Below are 22,346 nucleotides of genomic sequence, written 5' to 3'. Positions count from 1 at the left end.
TAATTGGTTTCCTATGTGGTACTCATGGCAGCTCCCTTGACTGAACATTTGAAATGAAAAACAAAGAAAGATAACTTATTTTTCAAGTGTCTGTCATACACAGTTCTTTGTTGCAGAAGCCACCACTGCATCTAACCTAGAACTTCCTACCTACTGCTACAATCATGAGTGCTCGTTTATTATTTTGGTCCAATGGATTCAAGTCAACAGGTAGCCTAGCTAGCTTTGGATATTCCTAATACCACCTGAAAGATTTGTAAGAACAAACATCAATTGGATTTGTAAGAGTTGATTTTGATAGCAAGTAAACTCAAACAGAACATTCCTTAAACAGATAAACTTAGGAAATGAAAAAAAAATACTACCTTTTTTGTCCAGATTTAAAGTTGAAAGCGAGAGAGAGAACTTGCAATATTTGGATTGTAATTATATACAATTGTTAGGTTGAGGATTTCTAGTGTTTTAGTTTAAAGCCCTAATATAAGAACATTGCATACAGGAGATGACTATGTTTATATATGCCCTACTTCAACACAATCATATATAAATTCAACAATCTAAAGATGATTCTCGAACCAACATCATATATAGATTCATACCTGTGTCTATGCTGCTTTAAAGCCTCCATCGATTAACACACCGAATTGACAGGTAAGAAACCCTAAAGGAGCACTTTTGTAACACACCGCTCGAACCCAACAACATGCAAGTGACAAGTCAGACCGAAAAACAAGCAGAAAAAGTAAAAACTTTATTCAAAGAAAATTCCAACAGAAATCAAAGACATATACATCCAACCTAGAGAAATTAGCGCTATCAAAGACATGCAAATTGGGCAAATTAGATATATAGAAATAAAATTCAAAGAAAACTCTAGATCTACAACCAGAAATGATTAACACCCACAGAAAATATGTATACCTTATGCGATTTCTAGTAATCGTAGATAAGAGTTAATGCTTGAAGATGGTCACAGGCCGAGTTCTATGGCCTAGGGGTTTAAGATTTGACGGTGGGATCATCCAGGTGAGCGTGAGATGACTGACGTCAGTGGCGAAGAGGCTATGGAGAGAGAGAGAGATGATCTGACGTCAGTGGCGAAGAGGCTATGGAGAGAGAGAGAGAGAGAGAGAGAGAGAGAGAGAGAGAGCGAGAGGGGGGGGGGGGGGGGGTGGGGGGGGGGGGGGGGGGGGCATGGGACTCCTGAAGAAAAATCGCACTATCGCTGGGGAGAGAGAGTAAGGTGGAGTACGTGTGAGAGAGAGGTGTTACGTGCCTGCCTCCCCTTCAGCCCGTCACACCAAGTAGCCCACTAAATGCAAGAGGTCAGATGACCATTCAGCCCAACCGACCAAGAACAACCCAACAATAGAGGGCTAAAATTGTCCAAATCGGACAAAAATTGGCCAGCGAAAATTCGCCCAAAGTGTTTCTTATTATAGAGGGGGAGGATAAGATAGTCTGTGTTATTGGTGCAAAGAATTAATTGACTTTGAAAACCTTTTGTGAAGAAAATTTAGTCAACAACCTCTGAGGATAATGCACGTCATCCATCCAATTGCAGCATAAACAACTAACATAGCAAGAGAACAATTAAAGAAATCTCAAAACAAGATCCAAAAACCACTTCACAAGCAGCTACTAAAGACAAGGTGAAAATATGAAACCCTCCTGATGTGCGTAAACAATTGATGACTTGATTGACAAAATTTAAGCGTATGGTTGGTGTTGTACTCATATTTTACAATCAATAAAATGTGAAGCATTTTGTATGGCATATACTTGGGTTGTGAATTGTGATAATTTCCCATTCAAGGGTGATAGATACTGCAACTGATCATAATGAAAAAGTGGCTGACCATGAGCAGGAACGCTTAAAGTAAGTAAACATGATTGTAACTTGCTTTCCATCGGATGGTAACATAAAAAATGTCTAATCTAAATCAACGAATGGAAAATGGAACAAAATGTAATTATACAAATAGAGAAGCAATAAGGGACAATTTCTATCGTTCTATAGATTAAATATTGTGTGGATCCTTTCTTGGCTCGAAATTTAACAAGAAAAACAAAAAGAACAATAAAAAAAGTACCACAGAAACTATCATATCCTATCTGTGGACTGTTAGTGACAAACTATGCATAATGATAGATGACAACACACGACATATATATATTTTTGATTGGCAAAGATGAAATTTATTAAAAAACGGGGAATAGGAAAGGGAATCCAACAAAAAGTTGGATAACATCACAAGAGCAAAAGCCCGAAAACACCCGAGGGTCTACAGGGTCCACAACGAAAATATCAATAAAGCCCAACCCATACCCAAAATAAACAACGAAAAGTCCGGAACACCCAATCCCGGCCCAAACCTGGGCCGGCCCACCCAAACCAGTTCCCAAACCCTAAGTACATCAGCCATCATCGCCGAACAAAACACCAGCAAATAGCTTCGCCGTTAAGCCAAGCCGACTTCGCCCAGATAACACACGACATATATTCCTCATCTGGAAGCTAACCCTGCAAACATTGGTAAAGGTTGTATTGAATTTATCTTTTATCCATGTATCACACTTTTATCATATTAGTTTTAGTCTTACCTCGAGTATTTTTCCCTGCATCAGGTGTACCCTTTCTTTGCAAAATTTGGAAACATCTTCTACACCTCATATTACTAACAATTAATAATGAAGAAAAAAATAATGTTGAGAATTTGTCCAGAAAAGAGGATGTAAAAAGGTCGGATCTAAGGTCATCCATAGTGGTATAATAAAAAATGGATAACCAAAAGTTGACACATCAGTTTTTGATTATCCATTTAAGAAGTTGCTAAGCTTAACAATGTTGAGGTCCACAATGGTCACTTCTAGTCCATAACCAAAATAAGAGATCCACTACAATTTCACTCTCTCTCTCTCTCTCTCTCTCTCTCTCTCTCTCTCTCTCTCTCTCTCTCTCTCTCTCTCTCTCTCTCTCTCTCTCTCTCTCTCTCTCTCTCTCCCCCCTATGTTTTCCACCATTGATCACTTCCCTCCATTACATTTTTTTTTGGGCAAAAATATATCGTTTACGTACCTTCCTTAATTTTGGGGAAAATCGGTGACTTTCATCCCTCATATTATAAATTTGGAAAAAAAATCATGTACTAAAAAAAAATAAAATCAGATGTGCTCTTGAATTTGGAAAAAAATGCAAGGTTCTTCATGTACTCAACCACAGGGAGAGGAACGAAAAAAGAATAAAATAGAAACGGGAAAAAAAAAGTGAAATACCTTAATCCAGCGACAATGAGTTGAATTGTAGATGATCGAAAGATACGAGCTTCACTTTTGGAGGGAAAGAAAGAGAAACAGTTTGTGGGTAAAGAGAATGAGATATAGAACAGGCGAAGAAGAAAATACCATTTGAAACATGCGTGTAAACAATTTTGGAACCAATTAACTTATATGGTGTTTGATCCACAAATTTTGATTATTGAAAAAGGTTGCTAGTTTTGGTTATCCAAAGCCCAAAATTTGATTATTTCTAAGAATGTTGCTAAGTTTGATCATACCATTGTGAGCTATTTTTTATACCAACATTGTTAACTTTAAAAATATTTACTTTTGATTATACCACTGTGGATGGCCTAAGTCTCATCGTTAAACATATGCATGTGCAAGGGCAAAGTTTTATTAACTACTCCATTCGTCCCATTTCAAGTGTCTTCTATGGGTAGTCGAGCTTTTTAAGAGTCAAAATTATTGCTTTAAATTTCCAAAATTAACCTTTAAAACTGTGGAGTTAATTCAATGTACAAAATTAAATTGCTTATATCTTTCAATATGGATCACAAAAATTATATAATATGAATCTTGTTTGATAGATCTCAATTAGCTTTATTGTATAAAATTTTAAAAAATCATGAAAAATATTATAAATTGAAAGATAAGATAAATCAATTGAGATGGAAAAAGTACTTTCAAAGGGCAAAATTGAAAGTTTGGCATGTTTTGATAGTTCTTTTTAGAAACGGAACACTTAAAAATGGGACAAAGGGAATAATAAAATGGAGTTTTGATCGTCTAATTTGCTAGGGCATGATGGTTTGGCAATCCATTACATTCAAGATTTGTCTAACCTTTATGAGTATGTAAATAGATTGTAGTTTCTAATTTCCCACTACAAGAAAAATTGCATTGGGTGACGAATGAATATCGTCACAAATTGCTTGTTTTTTGTCACAAATAATATAGGTGACGAAAAAAAATTTGTCGACTAAAGGTTGTCGAGGATTCCTACCTGGTGACGAAATCTATTTTTCGTCACCTATAGTGTCTTTTGATGACAAAATATTTCGTCATCAAAAAGTGAATAATTTGTGACGAAAGTTTTTTCCTCACTTATTGTGTTTTTTGACGACGAAATTTTTTGTCATAATTTATTCCTTTTGGCAACGAAAAAATTCGTCACTGATGAGTCTCATCGGTGACGAAAATTTTCGTTGCAAAAGACATTTTCATATGGGAAAAAAATCCTTCTTTCTTACTCTTGCTGGGTTTCGAACCCGAGTCTCTTGAGTTTTTTGCACAAGTTCTAACCAACTGCACCACACACACTTTTCAGTAAATATTTGAAATATCTAATATATAACATATATGTTTAACATAAAAATATATTTCAAATGTAATTTTGAACCTTTAAACATTAAAATTAGTAATTTTGATAAACATGAAAGTTGTAGGCAATTGAGTTATTGTTCAAACCCAATTTGAATTATCTCAATCGGAGTTTTTAGTAAAGAGTTATGTTCGAAATACATTTAGTGACAAAGCGCAATTCATAAATTTCGTTACGAAAGGTACCCATTTGATGACGAAATATATTTTTCGTCGCTGAAAGTGTTAAAATGGTGACGAAATTATTTTTCGTCACCAAAGTTAAGCATTTGGTGACAAAAAAAATATTTCGTTATTAAATTGGTCTCATTTAGCGATGAAATATTTTTTTTTGTCACCAAATGATTATCTTTGGCGACAAAAAATAATTTCGTCACCTTTTTTTAAGCTTTTGGTGACGAAAAATGTATTTCGTCTCCAAATAGGTAATTTTGGTGACGAAAATATTTTTTTCCTCGCTAAACAGGTATAATTGGTGACAAAATTATTTCGTCACGGAAGTTGTCAAATCGGTGACGAATTTATTTTTTTGTCGCCAAATATACTCATTTAGTGACAAAATTAAATTTCGTCGCCACTTTTTCGTCACCAATTTTCATTTTTCTTGTAGTGTCCCTTGGGGTAGTCTTCCCACAAACATCAATCCCAACTTAACTATATCCTCTTCCTTGGACATTTCAATTGCCTTGAAGACAAAATATAGAACATTGATTCATTCATAACAGTAACTAGGAAAAAGATTTTGCCTCATCCGGTGACAAACACATGCCTTGCCTGGCCCAGTAGCAGGCACATGTTGTGCCATGCCTCGCTCCTTTGGCCATTGCACTATCTCTTCGGAAAGATTATCACCTTATTGCATCAAGCGGCTTCCTTTATGACGCATCGGTGTTCCCGCACGACAAGTGTGTTTGGCCAATGGTATTACATGCCTCATGCCACAGCATGTGTGCCTTGCCACATGAGGAATGGATTACCGATGGGGTGCCGTTGCCAAGGCTTGGGGCTGCCTTGGCGCGATGTAGCTTCTAGAGATTAGAAATTAGGAAAAACTTCTTTCAGATGAAAACACCCGCTACAGCTAAATATTGTTTATCAAATTGTTCACACAAAAAATGTTTCTAGGAGCGTAAGCACCTTTTGTTTCAATATTATTCTGGTACTACACTGATTCTTCAAACATTTGAATAGCGATAGATATGATGTTCATCTCCTGAAAAACACATAATTTAAGTACCATGCAAAATGTCCTAAAAATGAATATACAAGCTTGATGCATAATCAAGCTATGCTGAAAATAGGCTAAGAGAAGAAGGGAAGCCAATGGCCATTGCTCATTTATGTCAAAAGTTAAATGGGAGTAGTAGTAGATAAGAGAATTTGTCCCCGATAGTGGTAGATACTTTTAATCGAAGGGAAAGAGTTTCTCCTTTTCCTCTTCTTTTTCCCCTTTTTTGTGTGCTTCAATTAATTCATCAATAATAACAAAAATATATGTTGTTGTATTCAGGAAATGGATGTCAAAATATTGCAATAGATTAGATAGGTCTATCTACGAGATCCAGATATTAAAAGCACAAAAGGTTACATTGACAAAAACTAACCGCAACGTGTTGAATTATCATCAATTGACATATTGTAAAACATCAAATCAGGAAGGGCTACACACCAAATACTGGGGTTAGGGGTGGCATCGTGTTGTGTCCAATCGTGTTCGTGTCGTGTCATTTCTTATTTCGTGTCATTTCAGATTCGTGTCAAAACACCTGTTAACATAAACGTGTCAAATACCTTGACACTAACCCAACCTGCTTAAAATCGTGTCGTGTTTGGGCTGACACTATTAAGACCCTTTTATTTTTTTAATATTTACATAAAATTATATGCTTTTCAAAATTTAAAATGAATTATTTATTTAATTTAATTACAAAATTTCAATACATATTCAATACCAACATAATCATAGAAGCGATACAACTGGCCAAATCATGACATTGAAAAATGCCTCAAGTCATGACTAGACTAGACATGGGTCTCAAAATTAAATAGTTTTGTACAATTTTCAGCTAAAATAATAAAAAAGCACCGACAACTATAGAATAAGTCTATACAAATTGTAAACTAAAAGACTACGCCTAAATAAGGAAAAAAATAATTCCAATAAGTCTAAATAAATTTAATTGATTTTGGACTTTTTAGCACGAAAACTCAAGTGAATAATCGATTAAGAAATTAAAAATATTCAATTGATTTTGATTTTTAAAAAAATCTCTAATGGGTCCTAATAGTATACATGTCTTATCTTTCCATAACATGTTTCTATGCACGTTAACAAAGCATGATTTTGAAAAGTCAAATCTCCTACTAATTAGGAAATTCAAAAGAATCAAAACTAGTCGTGTCGTGTCATTTCAGGTTAACGTGTTGACATAGAAAAATAAGTAGTTATCCGTGTCCTTATCGAGTTACACGAGTTAAATCCGTGTTTGACTCATTTAATTGTCGTGTTGGCGGATCGTGTCATTTTCGTGTTCGTGTCAAAAAATGGTCGACTCAAACCCTCTAACTTCATGTCGTGTTAGCGGATCGTGTCTGAAATTCCCACCCTTAACTGGGGTACAGTATTCACCTTGTTCATTTGTTCATTACTACCTCCATCCCAAAATATTTGTCCAGTCAGCAAAACGAGGGCTAAAAAATAATGTATTTCTTTCAAGAAAAAATTTAAACTTTTTTTCATAAATTAAAAGAACTCATTGATATCCAGTGAATTGTTGAATAAAAATTAAATTTTTCTTGCAAAAATTGTATTATTTTCACGTCCTCATTTTGCGGTCCGAACAAACATTATGGGATGGAGGGAGTATAGGATTCTTCACTAAATGCGTTGCGCTGCATGAAACCATCAAACTTCTTGTACCACTAAACTCATCGAGAGCAAAAAAAGTAGATAATAGACCAAATCTTTTTTCATGGGAGGAAAAGTGAAAAATAAGTAAAGAGAAACAACAAATTCGAGTAATGGGAAAATCTAGAAAATTAAAACAACATAAAATCGTGAGGGAAAGAAAATACACAAAATTAACATGAATATGTATCCAAACAAATCATAGCAAAGATTAATTCTTTACCTTTTGTTGTTGGGAAGGAACTTCTTTTCGATTCTGTTCCGTAAGGTAAGGAGGGGGAAAAGAAGGAAGCATCAGTTGGGAACAACCCGTTCCACAATTCCTTACGCTGTAGAATCGTTTTGTTTTCCTATAATTTATTCGTAAATAGAAACTTATTAGTAAATTGTAACCCTGTCAATTGTTCTAAAGCTAATAGGGTTCCTGGTAAGGAACGTAACTTTCACGATAGGTTGAAGTAGTAATTCACTATCCTCCTAACGGTATATTTGGATTCAAAAGTGCAGGAAGCACTTAGGCTTCCTTTGGCTTTTTAAAGAAGTAGTAGATAATTTTGGTCTTGGTTATTGAACCAAGAAAAATATAGGTAGATGCACCAAAAAAAAAAAAAGATATAAAATTTAAAACAAAACTTAATAAGACCACAAGTTAAAAAAGAAGAAGAAGAAGGCAATAAGGTTAGGTCTCATACGTTCATAGATCCCAATTAGTCCTTTATGCATAATAACCAAGCCTTTGCTAACAACTTGATTTCTCATATGCTTAAATGGTCGTAGATTCCATACCAGGTACATTGTTGGCAACAACTCATGAGTTATCATCCTTGCAGTCCAATGACACCTACAAAAGGCAATACAATTCAACAAAAAAAAAAAAAAAAGTGGAAGGTGGCAGTAATGTACCTGCTGAGGCATCCTAACAGACCGGGAGACTTGAACCTTGTTCCTACATGACCCGATCAATTCGATCAGGCACTCGCCATCTATGTTTTTTTGTTCAACTTTTGCACAACATGAAAAAACCATTGTTCTAGACTATGAAAAAATCGAAAGCTCTGCCCTCCTTCCCTACCGATGTATTTTTACATCCCACAACTTTGGCAGATCACTTAGCCCCATTCATCTTCGGTGCAAGAGCGCTCTATTAGTGAGCTATTACGCACTCTTTCAAGGGTGGCTGCTTCTAGGCACACCTCATGGCTGTCTCTGCACCCCTACCTCCTTTATCACCGAGTGGTCATTTAGGGGCTTAGCTAGTGATTTGGGTTGTTTCCTTCACGACAATGAAGCTTATCCCCCATAGTCTCACTAGCCGACCTTGCCCCCCTTGGTATTTTGAGGTTATATCTAGTACTCAAAGTTTGCCTCAATTTGGTACCACTCTCGCGGCCCACACCGAAACAATGCTTTACCCCTAGATGTCTAGTCAACTGTTGCATCTCAACACATTTCGGGGAGAACTAGCTACCTATGGGTTCAAGTGGCATAGGAATTGAACAGTATACAAGATGAAGGGTTGTACGTAAGGCGATCATGGTGGCCATGGCACGCGTAGGGCGCAGAAGAGGTGGATCAGGAATGACAAGAGTAGAAAGAAGAGCACATAGAAGAGAGAACATTATCGTTGGAGATGTCATCGTAGCAAGAAGGTTGTGCAACCTGTATTCGTAAAGGCACTAACCACACCATATCTTTGCAAAGATTGGGTTTAAATATGCGGCATCACATAAGATATTCCTGATACCTCCACCAAAAAGAATGAAGTTTAGTTATTTAAACCAACATTAAGTGAGGATGTTACATTAGGAAAAAAAGCAAGTAATAAGAACATGTGAGTAACCAAAGAGAAGAGTGAAAATAATTGTGCGAGACCTTTTAAAAGGAGAATACAAAAAAATGAAGAAGAAGCAAGAGCAAGTTGTCTAAAAGAAGAGATCAATTCTAAGTTCAACCCGCACTGATTTTAGTTTTGTGCTATTGCTTCCGAAATAGCCCTTGTTATGCCCATAGGTGACTCCAAGAATTAGTGTCCATGGGTTCATTCACAAACTCAATACCAAAAAACATGAACTTTTACACTCCTTAAATAACTAACCATCGATCTATTTTAAACAAACTACAAATTGCTAGCAAGGAAAAAAGCATAGTACAAACTAAAAATTTAAAGAACCCTTTCCGAAAAAAGTTTATTGGTTTTGAATCACAAGTTTAATGCAATGCACTGATAATCAAAAATATTTGCATATTCCTGCAAATTGCCTACTGACATATAGAATAAGAAATTCATTAAATTTAAAACGAGAAAAAATGATTCAGTGATACTACCTCGTGTTGGGGTCATGTATCTTTTTAATGGTATCAATTACTGGCAAACCAAGTTGTTATGAAGTATTAGTTATGGTAGTACATAGTAGTAATTATCACCTCCATGGGGTCAACCGACCCAGCACATGAAGCTGCTGAATAAAAGGGTGGCAAATGCAAGCAGATCATTACCAAAAAAACAAAAAAAAGAATACCAAAAAAACAAACCAAAGTGGAATATTACCCATTTGCAAATATGAAAAAATACAGATAAAACTTGAAACTTGAAAATCGCTGAAGAAAACATCAATGCAATTGTAAGAGATAAGCAACAAAGCAAGAATAATAAGTAAACCAAAAAACGCAGAGCATCTTTAGCATCCGTTCAACGCTAATAAAAACCTTCCATGAATATTTATTTTCTTCTTGAATTATAGTTCTTGGATGTTGAAGCTATCCCAAAAATAGATCCACAAAAAAACACTCAATGAAAAATTAACACAAGGAAATTTCAATCAGGCCATAGCCTATAAGTTCATGGAAAAGCTATTATGCACAAACACTGGGACACGAGAATTCTAAAAAAATATATGGGGACACGGATATGGTGGGGGACACGCCACGTGTATATTTATTTATATTTATTTTCAAATTTTTTTCCAGGTTTAAATGGCAAAATGTGGACAAAACGAAAAATCCATAGTTACAGTACCATTCAAACAAAACTAGACATCCATAAATTCAATACAACCCTATTGAAAAATTACAATTTGACCCCTGAAAATTTTAAAAAAATTATAATTTGGCCCCCCAAAATTTAAAAAATTTACAATTTGACACACTATGACCCCATGTCCCCCTCAAAAATTTAAATTAAATTAATGGACACGCCACGTGGTGTGTCCCATATGTATCTCCGCGTTTCCAACACTGTAATACGTCGACATCTAGAAGTGTTGAAGCTTCGTAGTGGAAAAGTAAGGGAATAGTAATTGTAGATTGATGCAAACCATGTAAATATATACATAGTGGGGGTATTAGAATTTTTTTTTTTTCTCAGCAAAAGAATTTTATTAATCTCTGAAGGATACAAAGATTAAAAGAACAAGGGCATCTAAAGGAAAAATTACTAACCTAAGATTACTTGAGACCCATACGTTGGCAAGAGACCAACAAAAATGGGCCAAGCCGAAACCCCAAAAAGACCTATCAGCCAATTGCACCCAAAAAACAACCACCAACAATGAAAACGCTTTTCCACCGCATCCGGAACTTGGGGAACCAGCCCATGTTGCTGCTTCAAAGCTGCAAAGAAACCCCTCCGTTGTTAATCGACCCATTGCCGTCGCTGTGCCCCTACCGTTAAGCTGCCGAACCGCAAACCATGAATCTGGCGCTTGAGATACCACCACTATCTGCCATGCTCCTCTACAAACAGCCTCCTTACAGCCAATCCGCCATGCTCCTCTACAAACAGCCTCCTTACAGCCAATCCGACACCGCCGCTACACTTAAACCACCATCAAACAACACCTTAGATAACCCCAAAACACCTGTAAACCTCTTGATCCCAAACACCTACAAACCTTCGATACTTGAAAATAAAAACAGAGAAACAAAAAAAAAAAAAACCCCAAAAACCAAATCGACAGCAATCTCCACCCCAGACCCACCACTGTCGTTGCCACATCAATAACCTCTGGAAACAAAACCTAGACCAGATCCGGCCAAAATCGCAAAACCACGCCACCATTTGACAACCAAACGACCCCACCCCACTCCATCAGCAACCACCAAAGCCGAAACGGCGATGCATGGTCGCGCCCTCCACCAAACGACGATGGTCATTGAAAGGAGACAAGGCCGACATGGCCGAATAGAAGGGCAGCTAACCAAAGGCCTTGAGGATCCCTTGCCATTAAGCATAAACCGGTTCCCTAAGGAGATGAACCCGCTGGAAAATCAAAGACGCCCAAATGACGACCAAATGGGTATTAGTTAAGGTTCTTTAGTGAAGGGCGTTTATGTCATTTCTGTGACCGAAATCCTTTTTGAGTTTAGCTGGTCCTTTTATGAGTTTTTGGGAGCTTTGGGGTGTTTTTGAAACAAATGCAATATTTTGGGGAGTGAGAAGTATACTTTGTCTTATGTGGGGTTAATCTGCAAATTTTGCTTGGCTTCTTAGAGAAGCCTCTTGACTTTCTATAAAAAAAGGGGGTAGCCTACAGTACTAAGGGACCTTTTTTGGCTGAAAGAAAATAACATAGAGCTGAGAGCTCCAACCAGCTAGGGTTTTGAAGAATTGGAGGCTTGGGTCTTGAGGATTCGATCCCGCAGCACCTACCATTCCCTCCGTCGCTGCTATATGCGTGAAGAGGCTAGCTAAAGCTGTTTTATGTTCCTTTCAGACCTGAATAGTGTTCAGATTTAGGTACTACTCTTGGATATGAAGTAGGAGCACACTTTGGTGGGTAAAAACTTGTTCCTATCTGCTGTACTTTCACTAGAAGACAATGTTTCTTGGTCCTAGCTCTTCCTATCTTCTTCTAGCAGCTATATATGTTGTTATAGTCTTATGTTCTGATCCCTAGTTCTAAACACTTTTGGGTTTATGGGTTGATTCTACTGGTGTTACTTACCTACATATCTTTTGTATACTCATTTGCATCAAATTGGTATCAGAGCAAGTTCCTTCCTTGGGATTGCTCATTAGTTGTGTTTTGCGTAGCTTGGTTGCTATAAACATGGCTGCAAGAGGTGGTACAGGAAATCGGGGTCGTGGAGATCGATATGCTACAATTGAAATGTTTGAAGCGCTGCAGGAACAAATTTAGAACCTTACTAAGGTTGTTATGCAAGCAACTAATGGTCGAAATCATAGGTATGACAACGACCAAGGATTAGATTGTGGTTGGGACCTTAAGAATGACTTGAACCAACAATATGGGGAAGAAAGTGGTGGTTCGACTAATGAAAGAAGGGTAGAAGGAGAGGGGGCTGTGCAAAACAATGAAAGACCTAAACGATGGGAAGAGCACATTGTATGTCCTCTACAGAATTCCTAAGAATATGGTGTTCAGGTTAATATTTTGGAGTTTGATGGTAATATGGAACCTGAAGCATTTTTGGATTTGGTAGATAGCATTGAAAGCTATTTTGATTGGAAAGAAGTGCCAGCTGAAAGGAAACTGAAATTGGTTAGGGCAAAACTAACGGGTCTAGCTTCTACGTGGTGGAAGCACTTTCAAAATGACCGAGAAATACGAGGAAAAGGAAAAATTAGATGATGGGATAAAATGAAAGAGAAGTTGAAAGCTCAATTCTTGCCTTGAGACTATGAACAAACTTTATATCAGAGGGAACAAAACTTAAGGCACCGGGAGAAGACTGTGTAAGAGTACACTCAAGAGTTTCATAGGCTGTCCTTAAGAAGTAATTTGGCTGAATCAGAGAGCCAAAGGGTTACTCGGTATCTAAATGGTCTTCGAACGGGCATCCAGGACCAGGTGAGCTTGCAATGACCTTACAAAGTGAGTGATGCGTATCAGCTAGCACTGAAAGTTGAAGCACAATTAGCTCGTAACACATCAAAGAGGCCAAGAAATGATTACTGCCGTGGTCCATCCAGTAGTCAATCAAATAACTCTATTTGAGGTTGTCGAACAACAGCTCCAACATGCCTAAATCAGCAAACAAGCACTGGAAATGGGAAAGGAATCCAAACACAGTAGAGTATGCAGGGTCAAACGAATATCAAGTGTTATCGATGCTTCGAAGTCGGGCATAAGTCAACTGAGTGTCCAAAGAGAGCTAATGCGCATGTTAATCTTGCCGAGGATGATGGAGCTCTTGACAAAAGTTTTGCTGGTCATGATGATGGAAATCAATACCTCAAAGAAAATGAAGTGGATGCGGGCGGATGAGGAAGAGGGAATTGATGGTGATCTGGTTGGTGAAAGACTTGTGAAGATTCCTTAAAACTTTGAGCAAGAAGTGTGAAAATTCAAAAGAACAAATTTCATCCAATAGAAAATAGGTCAAAAAAACAGTGTGAGTGTACAATGATAACTATAAACCTACCACAACATAAAAATCATTCAGCAATCCTCCCCAAACTGTACAATATTAGCCACTCCCATTTCAGATATCTCAATCCCACACAAAAACCCAAAAATCGATAGAAATAAAAATCAATAGACGAACAAAAAAATAAACTGATACCCAATGAATCACACCAAAACAAACTTGGGTACTTGGTTAGGCTCGGGTGGAAGAGATTGCCTATGCAATGAAGATAATTGAAACAAAGCTAAACAAAACAAAATAAGGAACCAAAAAAACCTATGAAACAAACAGAATCTAAGAAATCACCATTGCAAAATCAAAAAAAGAAAAGAAAAAAGAATACAAATAAAATCTTCAACCTAAGTTTCCCTCAAAAGTCAAAAATTACAGCTAAAAAGAGACCAATTGCTATACTTGCGCCTTCTCCAGCCCCTCGGAGGCATCCTAAACCGGCCTCTTGGTCCGCACATGCACCACTTATCTACTATAGGCACTTAAAGTAAAGTACTGATGTATCTTTGACTTCCCACGTGGACATTAGCAACCATCTCCTGACGAAATTTAATTGTACTCAGGGCTCTTCAAAGTTTCAATTGTCTTTCGTAGTGTTACATTTTCCACAACTACACTTCCGATATGGCAAGTTCACTACTCTCCTACGATTACCAATTTGAAACACGGATCAATGAAAATAGAAAGGCAACAACATAGAACATGCAAATCGCCTTTCAAAAATCAAGCTAATGAGAAATTCACAAATTTGAGTAGAACATATATAAATGTCAACTGCAGAACAAAGAAATAAGGAAAGTAAGGATTGAAAATAATTAGAGCATAGGGAAATTCTTTAGAAAAGTTGTGATAGCAAGATTTTAAGAATTTTTACAAAGCAAAACTATTCCAGCAGTAGAAGAGGAATATGGGAAGCAAATCTGCGAAAACAAAATATTGCATTTGAAAGCAGTTGCAATTTATCAAAGAAGGAAGCGAAAATGAGAGAAAGACTAAGGAGGGTGTTGTTTAGAGAGGAAAAGTGTGTTGGGTATTAAATCAACCCTCACACATAATCATTTATTTATATAATGAGATAGCTTGTTACACAGTGTAATTAAGCAATGTGGGACTAAACACAATATACTAGTATTCCAACACTCCCCCTCAAGCTGGGAAATAGATATGACACAAACCTAGCTTGTCACATAACATCTCCAACCGGGGCTTAAATAATGACTTGGTGAATATGTCAGCCAATTGAGCACTTGTAGACACAAAGGGAGTTGCTATGACACCATCTATCAACTTCTCTCGCACCAGATGACAATCAACCTCGATATGCTTAGTCCGCTCATGAAATACGGGGTTGGATGCAATGTGAATTACCGCTTGGTTATCACAATACAGATTCATAGGCAATTGCACATTGAATCCTATCTCCTCAAGAAAAGATTGCACCCACACAATCTCACATGTGGTGTGAGCCATGGCTCTATATTCTGCCTCTGCACTAGACCGTGCAACCACAGTCAGTTTCTTACTCTTCCAATTAACAAGATTGCCACCAAGAAAAACACGATATCTTGTGGTTGACCTTTTGTCAGATGGGCATCCCGCCCAATCAGAAATAGTGAAGGCCTCAATACACAAGTGACCATTAGCTCTATGAAATAGACCACACCCAGGATGAGACTTGAGAGATACTTTACAATTCTAAGAATGGCCTCCCAATGTGGCAGACGAGGAGTAGACATAAACTAACTCACAATACTCACTGCAAATGAAATATCAGGACGTGTAATAGTGAGATAGTTCAGTTTACCAACCAAACGACAATATTGATCAGGACTAGACAACAGTGCCTTCCCTTGATCAATGCATAGTTTGACATTAGGATCCATAGGGGTATCAACAGGTTTCACCCCCAACAAACCAGTCTCATCTAAGATATCCACCACATATTTTCTATGCGATAAACTAATGCCATCTTTAGATCGTGCCACCTCGATACCCAAAAAGTATCGCAATCTACCCAAGTCTTTAGTATGAAATTAGCTCTGCAGAAATGCCTTCAACTCATCAATACCTTTCTGGTCGTCACCCGTAATAATAATATCATCGACATACACAATCAATAATACTTTTCCTCGATCAGATGTGAGAGAGAAAATAGAATGATCAGACTAACATCGACTCATACCAAATTTCAAAACTGCATCACTGAACTTGCCAAACCAGGCCCTGGGAGATTGTTTATGCCCATAAAGAGCTTTACGAAGGCGACATACCTGAGAACGCTCCCCCTGAGCAACAAACCCTGGTGGTTGCTCCATATATGCAAGAAGGCATTCTTGACATCCACTTGGAATAAGTGCCAACCAAGATTGGCCGCAAGAGAAATAAAGAGCCGAACAAAACCAAGCTTCGCAACCGGGGAAAATGTCTCAGCATAGTCAACACCATAAGTCTGGGTGTAGCCTTTAGCAACAAGGCGAGCTTTGTAACGCTCAACAGACTCATCAGGATGATATTTCACAGTTAAACACCCAGCGGCACCCCACAGTTGACTTTCCAAAGGGTAGAGGAACCAACTCTCAAGTCCCATTATCATGTAGTGTCGAGATCTCCTCATCCATAGCTGTCCGCCACTCAGAAATAGACAAGGCCTCCTGAACAGTTTTAGGAACAAAGACAAAGGAAACAGAGCCAGTAAAAGCACGAAGGGAGGGGGATAAGTGATCATAAGATACAAATTTAGCAATAGGATGAGAGGTAGTACAAGTGCGAATACCTTTACGAAGAGCAATGGGAGGAGAAGGTGGAGAAGGGGGGGCCGAAGGAGACTGAACCAGATCTCACAACGGAGGAGAAGGTTCAGCGGCGGGCGGAGGTCGTTCTGGTGCAGCCTTGGCACGACAAACATATACCTACAATGGGGGTTGCTCGGAAGGAACCAAAATATGCATATACTTAGACTGATCCCCATGGGAGGAAGTCGGAAAATAGGGTAACGAGTCATTAAACGTAACATCAGCACAGAAAAACTCGCGATGCAGAGTGGGAGAATAACACTTATAACCTTTTTGAGTCCGAGAGTACCCCAGGAACACACACTTGATAGAGCGTGGATCAAGCTTATCGCGGCTGAGATAAAGGGCATGAACATAACACGTGCACCCGAAAATTTTAAGAGGTAAAGAATATAAAGGACTATCAGGGTGCAAAATACAATAGGGAATTTGGCCCCCAAGAGCTCGAGAGGGCATACTATTCACGAGATATCCGGCAATAAGAACAACGTCACCTCAAAAGGATTTGGGTACCGACATTTGGAGTAAAAGGGCTCGGGCAACCTCTGTCAAATGGCGTATCTTGCGTTTGACAATCCCATTTTGTTGTGGAGTGCGAAAACACGAAGATTGATGAAGAATACCATGCTCATCGAAAAAAGTAGACAAAACATTATAGAAGTATTCACCAGCATTATCAAAACAAAATATACGAAGAGAAACATCAAGCTGAGTCTTTATTTCCATAAAAAAAGATTTAAAAATGGAGATCAAGTCTAACCGGTGTTTCATGAGATAAACATAAGTAAGCCTAGAGTAGTCATCCACAAAAATAACGAAATAATGAAAACCACCACGTGATGGAACATGCACAAGACCCCAAATATCTAAATGAACTAAATGAAAAGGACGAGACACTCGACTCTCTACTCTAGGAGGAAAGGAAACACGGCGATGTTTACCGAACTCACAGACCTCACATGGTAAAGAAGCAAGACTACAACACGACGGAACTAGCTGTTTGAGATTCTGAAGAGAGGGATGACCAAGACAACAGTGATGCTCATATGGAGATACGGAAGTCTGAAGAGCAACAGAGGTAGGAGGCTTGCCAATGTCAAAATAGTACAGACCACCACGCTCAACATTGCCACCAATCTTCTTCCCCGTCTGAAGATCCTGAAAAACACAATAACCAGGAAAGAATGTGACTGAACAATTTAAGGATTGAGTAAGTTTACTAACAGACATAAGACTATGGGGAAAACGAGGGACATGTAAAACAGAGTCTAAGGTAAGGGAAAAATGTAAAATAACAAAACCTAAATCAGCAATATCAGAAGAGAAACCATCGGCCAAGGTGACACGAGAAGGTTTCGCAAGAGGGCGAGAACCAGAGAGGTGGATGGTGTGACTCGTCATATGATCGGTAGCACCAGAATCGATAACCCATGGATTATTAGAGGCCAGGCCAGCAAATGTGGAGCCTTTCTGACCGAACGTAGCAGTGGAGGAGGATGGCACGTGAGGCGTAGGCTGGGAAATCAGGAGATGATACTCATCCTCCGGAAAAGTAACAACACGTGGGGCAGAGCTGGTGACAGAGCTAGACAACATGGATCCATCATCCTCAAAAACTGAAACCTGATGAGCAGATGGGCAGCCATGAAGGATCCAACAGTACTCAACAGTATGATTAGTACCATGGCAATCACAGTTGTCAAATCGAGAATCGAAAAGGCCCATTTGCGAATCGTGAATCGATTCGAATCTTGAATCATTCCGATTCGGTCAAAATCTTGAAAATGCAAAAAAAATGTAGATTTAAAGTTTGAATAATTAATAGTATTGTTTCATAAGATAAATAGATGATCTAGTGACACTAGTTGAAGTTTATTATACTCTGTTTTTTTGTTTTTAACGGACTTTTATATACTAATGTACACCCCACTTTTCTGATAAAAAAAAATGTACACCCCACTTCCTGGTGATATATACACACCACTAACAAATATAATATATAATATGCACAATTGTACACCACTAACTAGTGTACATAATATATAATATACACTCCACTAACTAATATAATATATAATATACACACCACTAACTAGTAATATAAATAAACTAATATACACTCCAGTAAAAGTTAGTACCCTCACCGACTGGAACGAGGTGCAATTCAGACAGCCATGTCGACGTCGAAAACTTCGAAGGAGCTCGAAGCTTCTCTACGAGGGCTCTGATCTTCGTGTTCTTCAATGTTAAGGTTCTCTCCGGGCCAGACAAGAAATTTCGACCCCTCGCCTCCCAGAAATTTAAGGTATTTTGTGATTTACGTGTAAAAACCCAACCCAACCCGTCGGAAAACCCACTAATTTGAAAATGAGGTGAATCGTACGATTCTCACCATTCACCTCATGATTCATCGATTCAAAAAATGATTCTGCGATTCTCACTTCGATTTTTACCTATTTGCGATTCATATAATCGATTTGAATCGTTTTATACCTGAATCGAACCGAATCGTACGATTCGAATTGGGAATCGTACGATTTCGATAACTATGATGGCAATATGTGCAGTGACGAGGCCCACGACCACGACCACTACTACTAGAATCATGACCACCAACAGATGACACTGAACCACTGTTACCAAAATCATGACCAATTCCATGGCCAAAAGTACCACGATTGCCTCCCCCTATCTCTCGACCACCACGATCAAAACCACAAGAAGAAGCACCACCACGAGAGATCGTGGTAACCAAAGCCGAGCGGGCAACAGGGGTCAAATCAATAGCACTGGTGTCAGAAACAGATGCCTGGTGGACGCGACTGAACACCTCACTGAGAGAAGGTAAATCTTTATCACCCAAGAGATTAAACCGGATAGAATCATAGGCTGGCGAAGGTAACCCAAATAGAAATTCAGCCACCTGCAAGTGCTCACGCTAGCTCTCCATAACCTGAATATCTGAATAAATGGGCTCACAAGTGTTGAGCTCCTCACAAACACCGCATAACTTGGCATAATACTCCTCTAAGGATAAGTTGCCAAGTTCAAGAGAAAAGAATTGTTGATGAAGAGCATAAGTCCGACGGAGATTATCAGCCCTATAAAACATCTCCTTAACCTTCATCCACACCTTTTTCGCTGTAGGTAAGAAAACCAGAGTATTCTTGATATTTTCCTCCATACTATTCCATAGCTCAACCCAAATCTTAGCATTCGCAGGAACCCAAGCACCATATGGTGCAGCAATCGCCGCTGGAGGATCATCAGTAAGGTAATGATATTCTGACTCCCCCAAAAAAAAGACCTCAACAACCTTAGCCCAAACAGCATAATTTTGACCATTCAACAAGGTGAAGGTAAAGGACAATCTCTCACGAGACTAAGAAGAATGACTAACAATACTACCTGTAGATGCAGAACTAGAAACAGATGCGGTGCCCGAGCACATTGCAAATATACCAAGTAGCCAAAAGGTAGAGCAAACAACAATAAACTAGGCCAATAACATAGAGGTAACCATGAACATCAACAACCCACGATTACCAGTGAACAAGTTCAGTAAAATAACAAGACCAATAATAGACCAGGGGTCCAAAACAGCCAGACATAAAGCAAGGTAGCCGAATAATCCACAAACAAGAAGACATCAGAATACCAATGGCAAACTCATACCATATTTTCAAAAGCAAACGGCAGAAGCAGCAACTAGAAGAGTCGTCGGAGCATTGCCAAAGGCAGGTGAGGGTCGGTGAGGGTTGCCGGAGGAAGAATGAGAGCCGGCGAGGGTCGCCAGAGATTGGGTTAGGTCCGAAAGGTCTCCGGAGGCCAGCAAGTGGACGGCGGTGGTCGGCGAGTGTACGGCAGTGGTTGGCGAGGATGGTGGGTGGCTCGTTGGAGGCCGAAAGAAACGGAGGAGGGGTTGCCGGTGATCGTCGATGTGTGGGTGTGGCGACGAGGGCGGGGGTAGGGTCGTCGGGGCTGGTTGCTATGAAGCACGGATACTCTATTTTGGCCTCCGTATCACGTATTGTATCCGTATCGGATACCGATACTCTCAGATACTTTCCGGATACGTATTCGATATGTTTTTTAAAGTATCCTGCTTTTAGAATTATATTTTGGTATCCCGATACGTTTCGGATACGCTCGGATATGTTTTGGAATGCACGAGTGTAAATATGTTATTACTTAAATTATATGGGGTTAAAATAATTGCAGTTAGACCTGTATTTTTTCTTTTTCCCCTGCCAATCGACACTAGAAACACACGGACGATATTCTCTCTTTCGTCTCTCATCTCTCTCGACAACCTTGTAACTCTCTCTCTCTCTCTCTCTCTCTCTCTCTCTCTCTCTCTCGTTGTGTGTGTGTATAACTATATAGAGACAGTTATATACATAAGTAGATGTAAATATATCTCTCGGCATGTGAAATGGTGAACTTGTATAATGGAAAACTTTAATCATTGATGAAATTTTAGGAATTAAAAATTATATATATAATATATATATTTTATTTACTTTTATATTCAACGTATCGTATCCTTCTTTTTGGAAAAATCACGTATCCGTGTATCCATATCATATCGTGTCCGTATCCATATCTGTGCTTCTTAGGCTAGTTAAGGGCTGGGTTAGGTTGTCGGGACTGATTTAGGGCTGGAGGGTGGGTTCGAAGGTGGTGGGTGGCTGTCGGCTATGGTGGGTTTAGGGTTTCAAGGGTGGTTTAAGATTAAGGTTAAGAACCCGCTCTGATACCATTTTGTTTAGAGAGGAAAAATGTGTAGGGTATTAAATTAACCCTCACACATAATCATTTATTTATACAATGAGATAGCTTGTTACACAGTGTAATTAAGCAATGTGAGACTATACACAATATACTAGTATACTAGTATTCCAACAGAGGGCTCCACTTTTTAACCTACATCAACCAATCATTAGCACAAGGCTCCCATAAAACTTTATGTTTTGAGTCATCTCAAGAACCTCATAGACTTAATGTGGGAGGAAGAAGATGAAGAAAGTTGTCAATGCTAGTTTTGGCAAGATCATACCGCTAATCCAACTACGTCCCAGGCTAGTTATTGGAACAGTAGACCTTGCTTGCATATTTGTTGTTCTCAAGGAAAAACCTACTCCTAATAAATGGCCGCAATCCTTTATATTGCAATTACGAATACTTTTACAGTAGGAATGTAACTACGTATGAATATCAATAAAAAAAACCAAAAAATTAGCTAACACTAGATGGAAAGATTTCTACATGTTCAATGTTTTTCTTCGAGAGGATCTCTATTGAACCCATAGCTTCTGTTTTTTTCTTAGTTGCACGAAACGGGTACGAAAGCGAGAGCGGGAGTGTAAGCGTGGGAGTGAGCGAATATAGAAACTCTAAATGTTGGGAGCGTGAAAGGAATGAGTACATACATTACTAAAATTATGTAGCATAGAACACTTCAAAAGTATGTAAGGGGATGAAAACAATTGATGCTTCGGATCACCTTGGATTGCAACGGCTTATTCGTGCCTTTTCACTGGTACCCTAATTCGTCGTCGGAACCCTAATCTGCAAAATAGACAAGGGGTGAGTGCACCTTT

The 22,346-nt window shown here is 38.5% G+C and overlaps 1 protein-coding gene across 2 annotated transcripts in view; it reads right to left on the bottom strand.

The window, feature by feature from the left end:
- Positions 1-9,228: 9,228 nt before the first annotated feature.
- The window catches only part of LOC131300597 (uncharacterized), a 43,541-nt gene continuing 30,423 nt past the window's right edge, over positions 9,229-22,346 (bottom strand). Inside the window, exon 4 of one of the 2 annotated variants that reach the window (XM_058326518.1) lies at positions 9,229-9,314. In XM_058326518.1, coding sequence (XP_058182501.1) covers positions 9,293-9,314 — 22 coding nt within the window. In that variant the 3' untranslated portion in view covers positions 9,229-9,292. The remainder of the gene's footprint in view (positions 9,315-22,346) is intronic. The other variant, XM_058326517.1, reaches the window with a different exon arrangement.

This window comes from Rhododendron vialii, chromosome 9a (genome assembly GCF_030253575.1).
Source record: "Rhododendron vialii isolate Sample 1 chromosome 9a, ASM3025357v1".
Classification (NCBI taxonomy): domain Eukaryota; kingdom Viridiplantae; phylum Streptophyta; class Magnoliopsida; order Ericales; family Ericaceae; genus Rhododendron; species Rhododendron vialii.
This window is presented reverse-complemented; position numbering and strand designations above follow the sequence as displayed.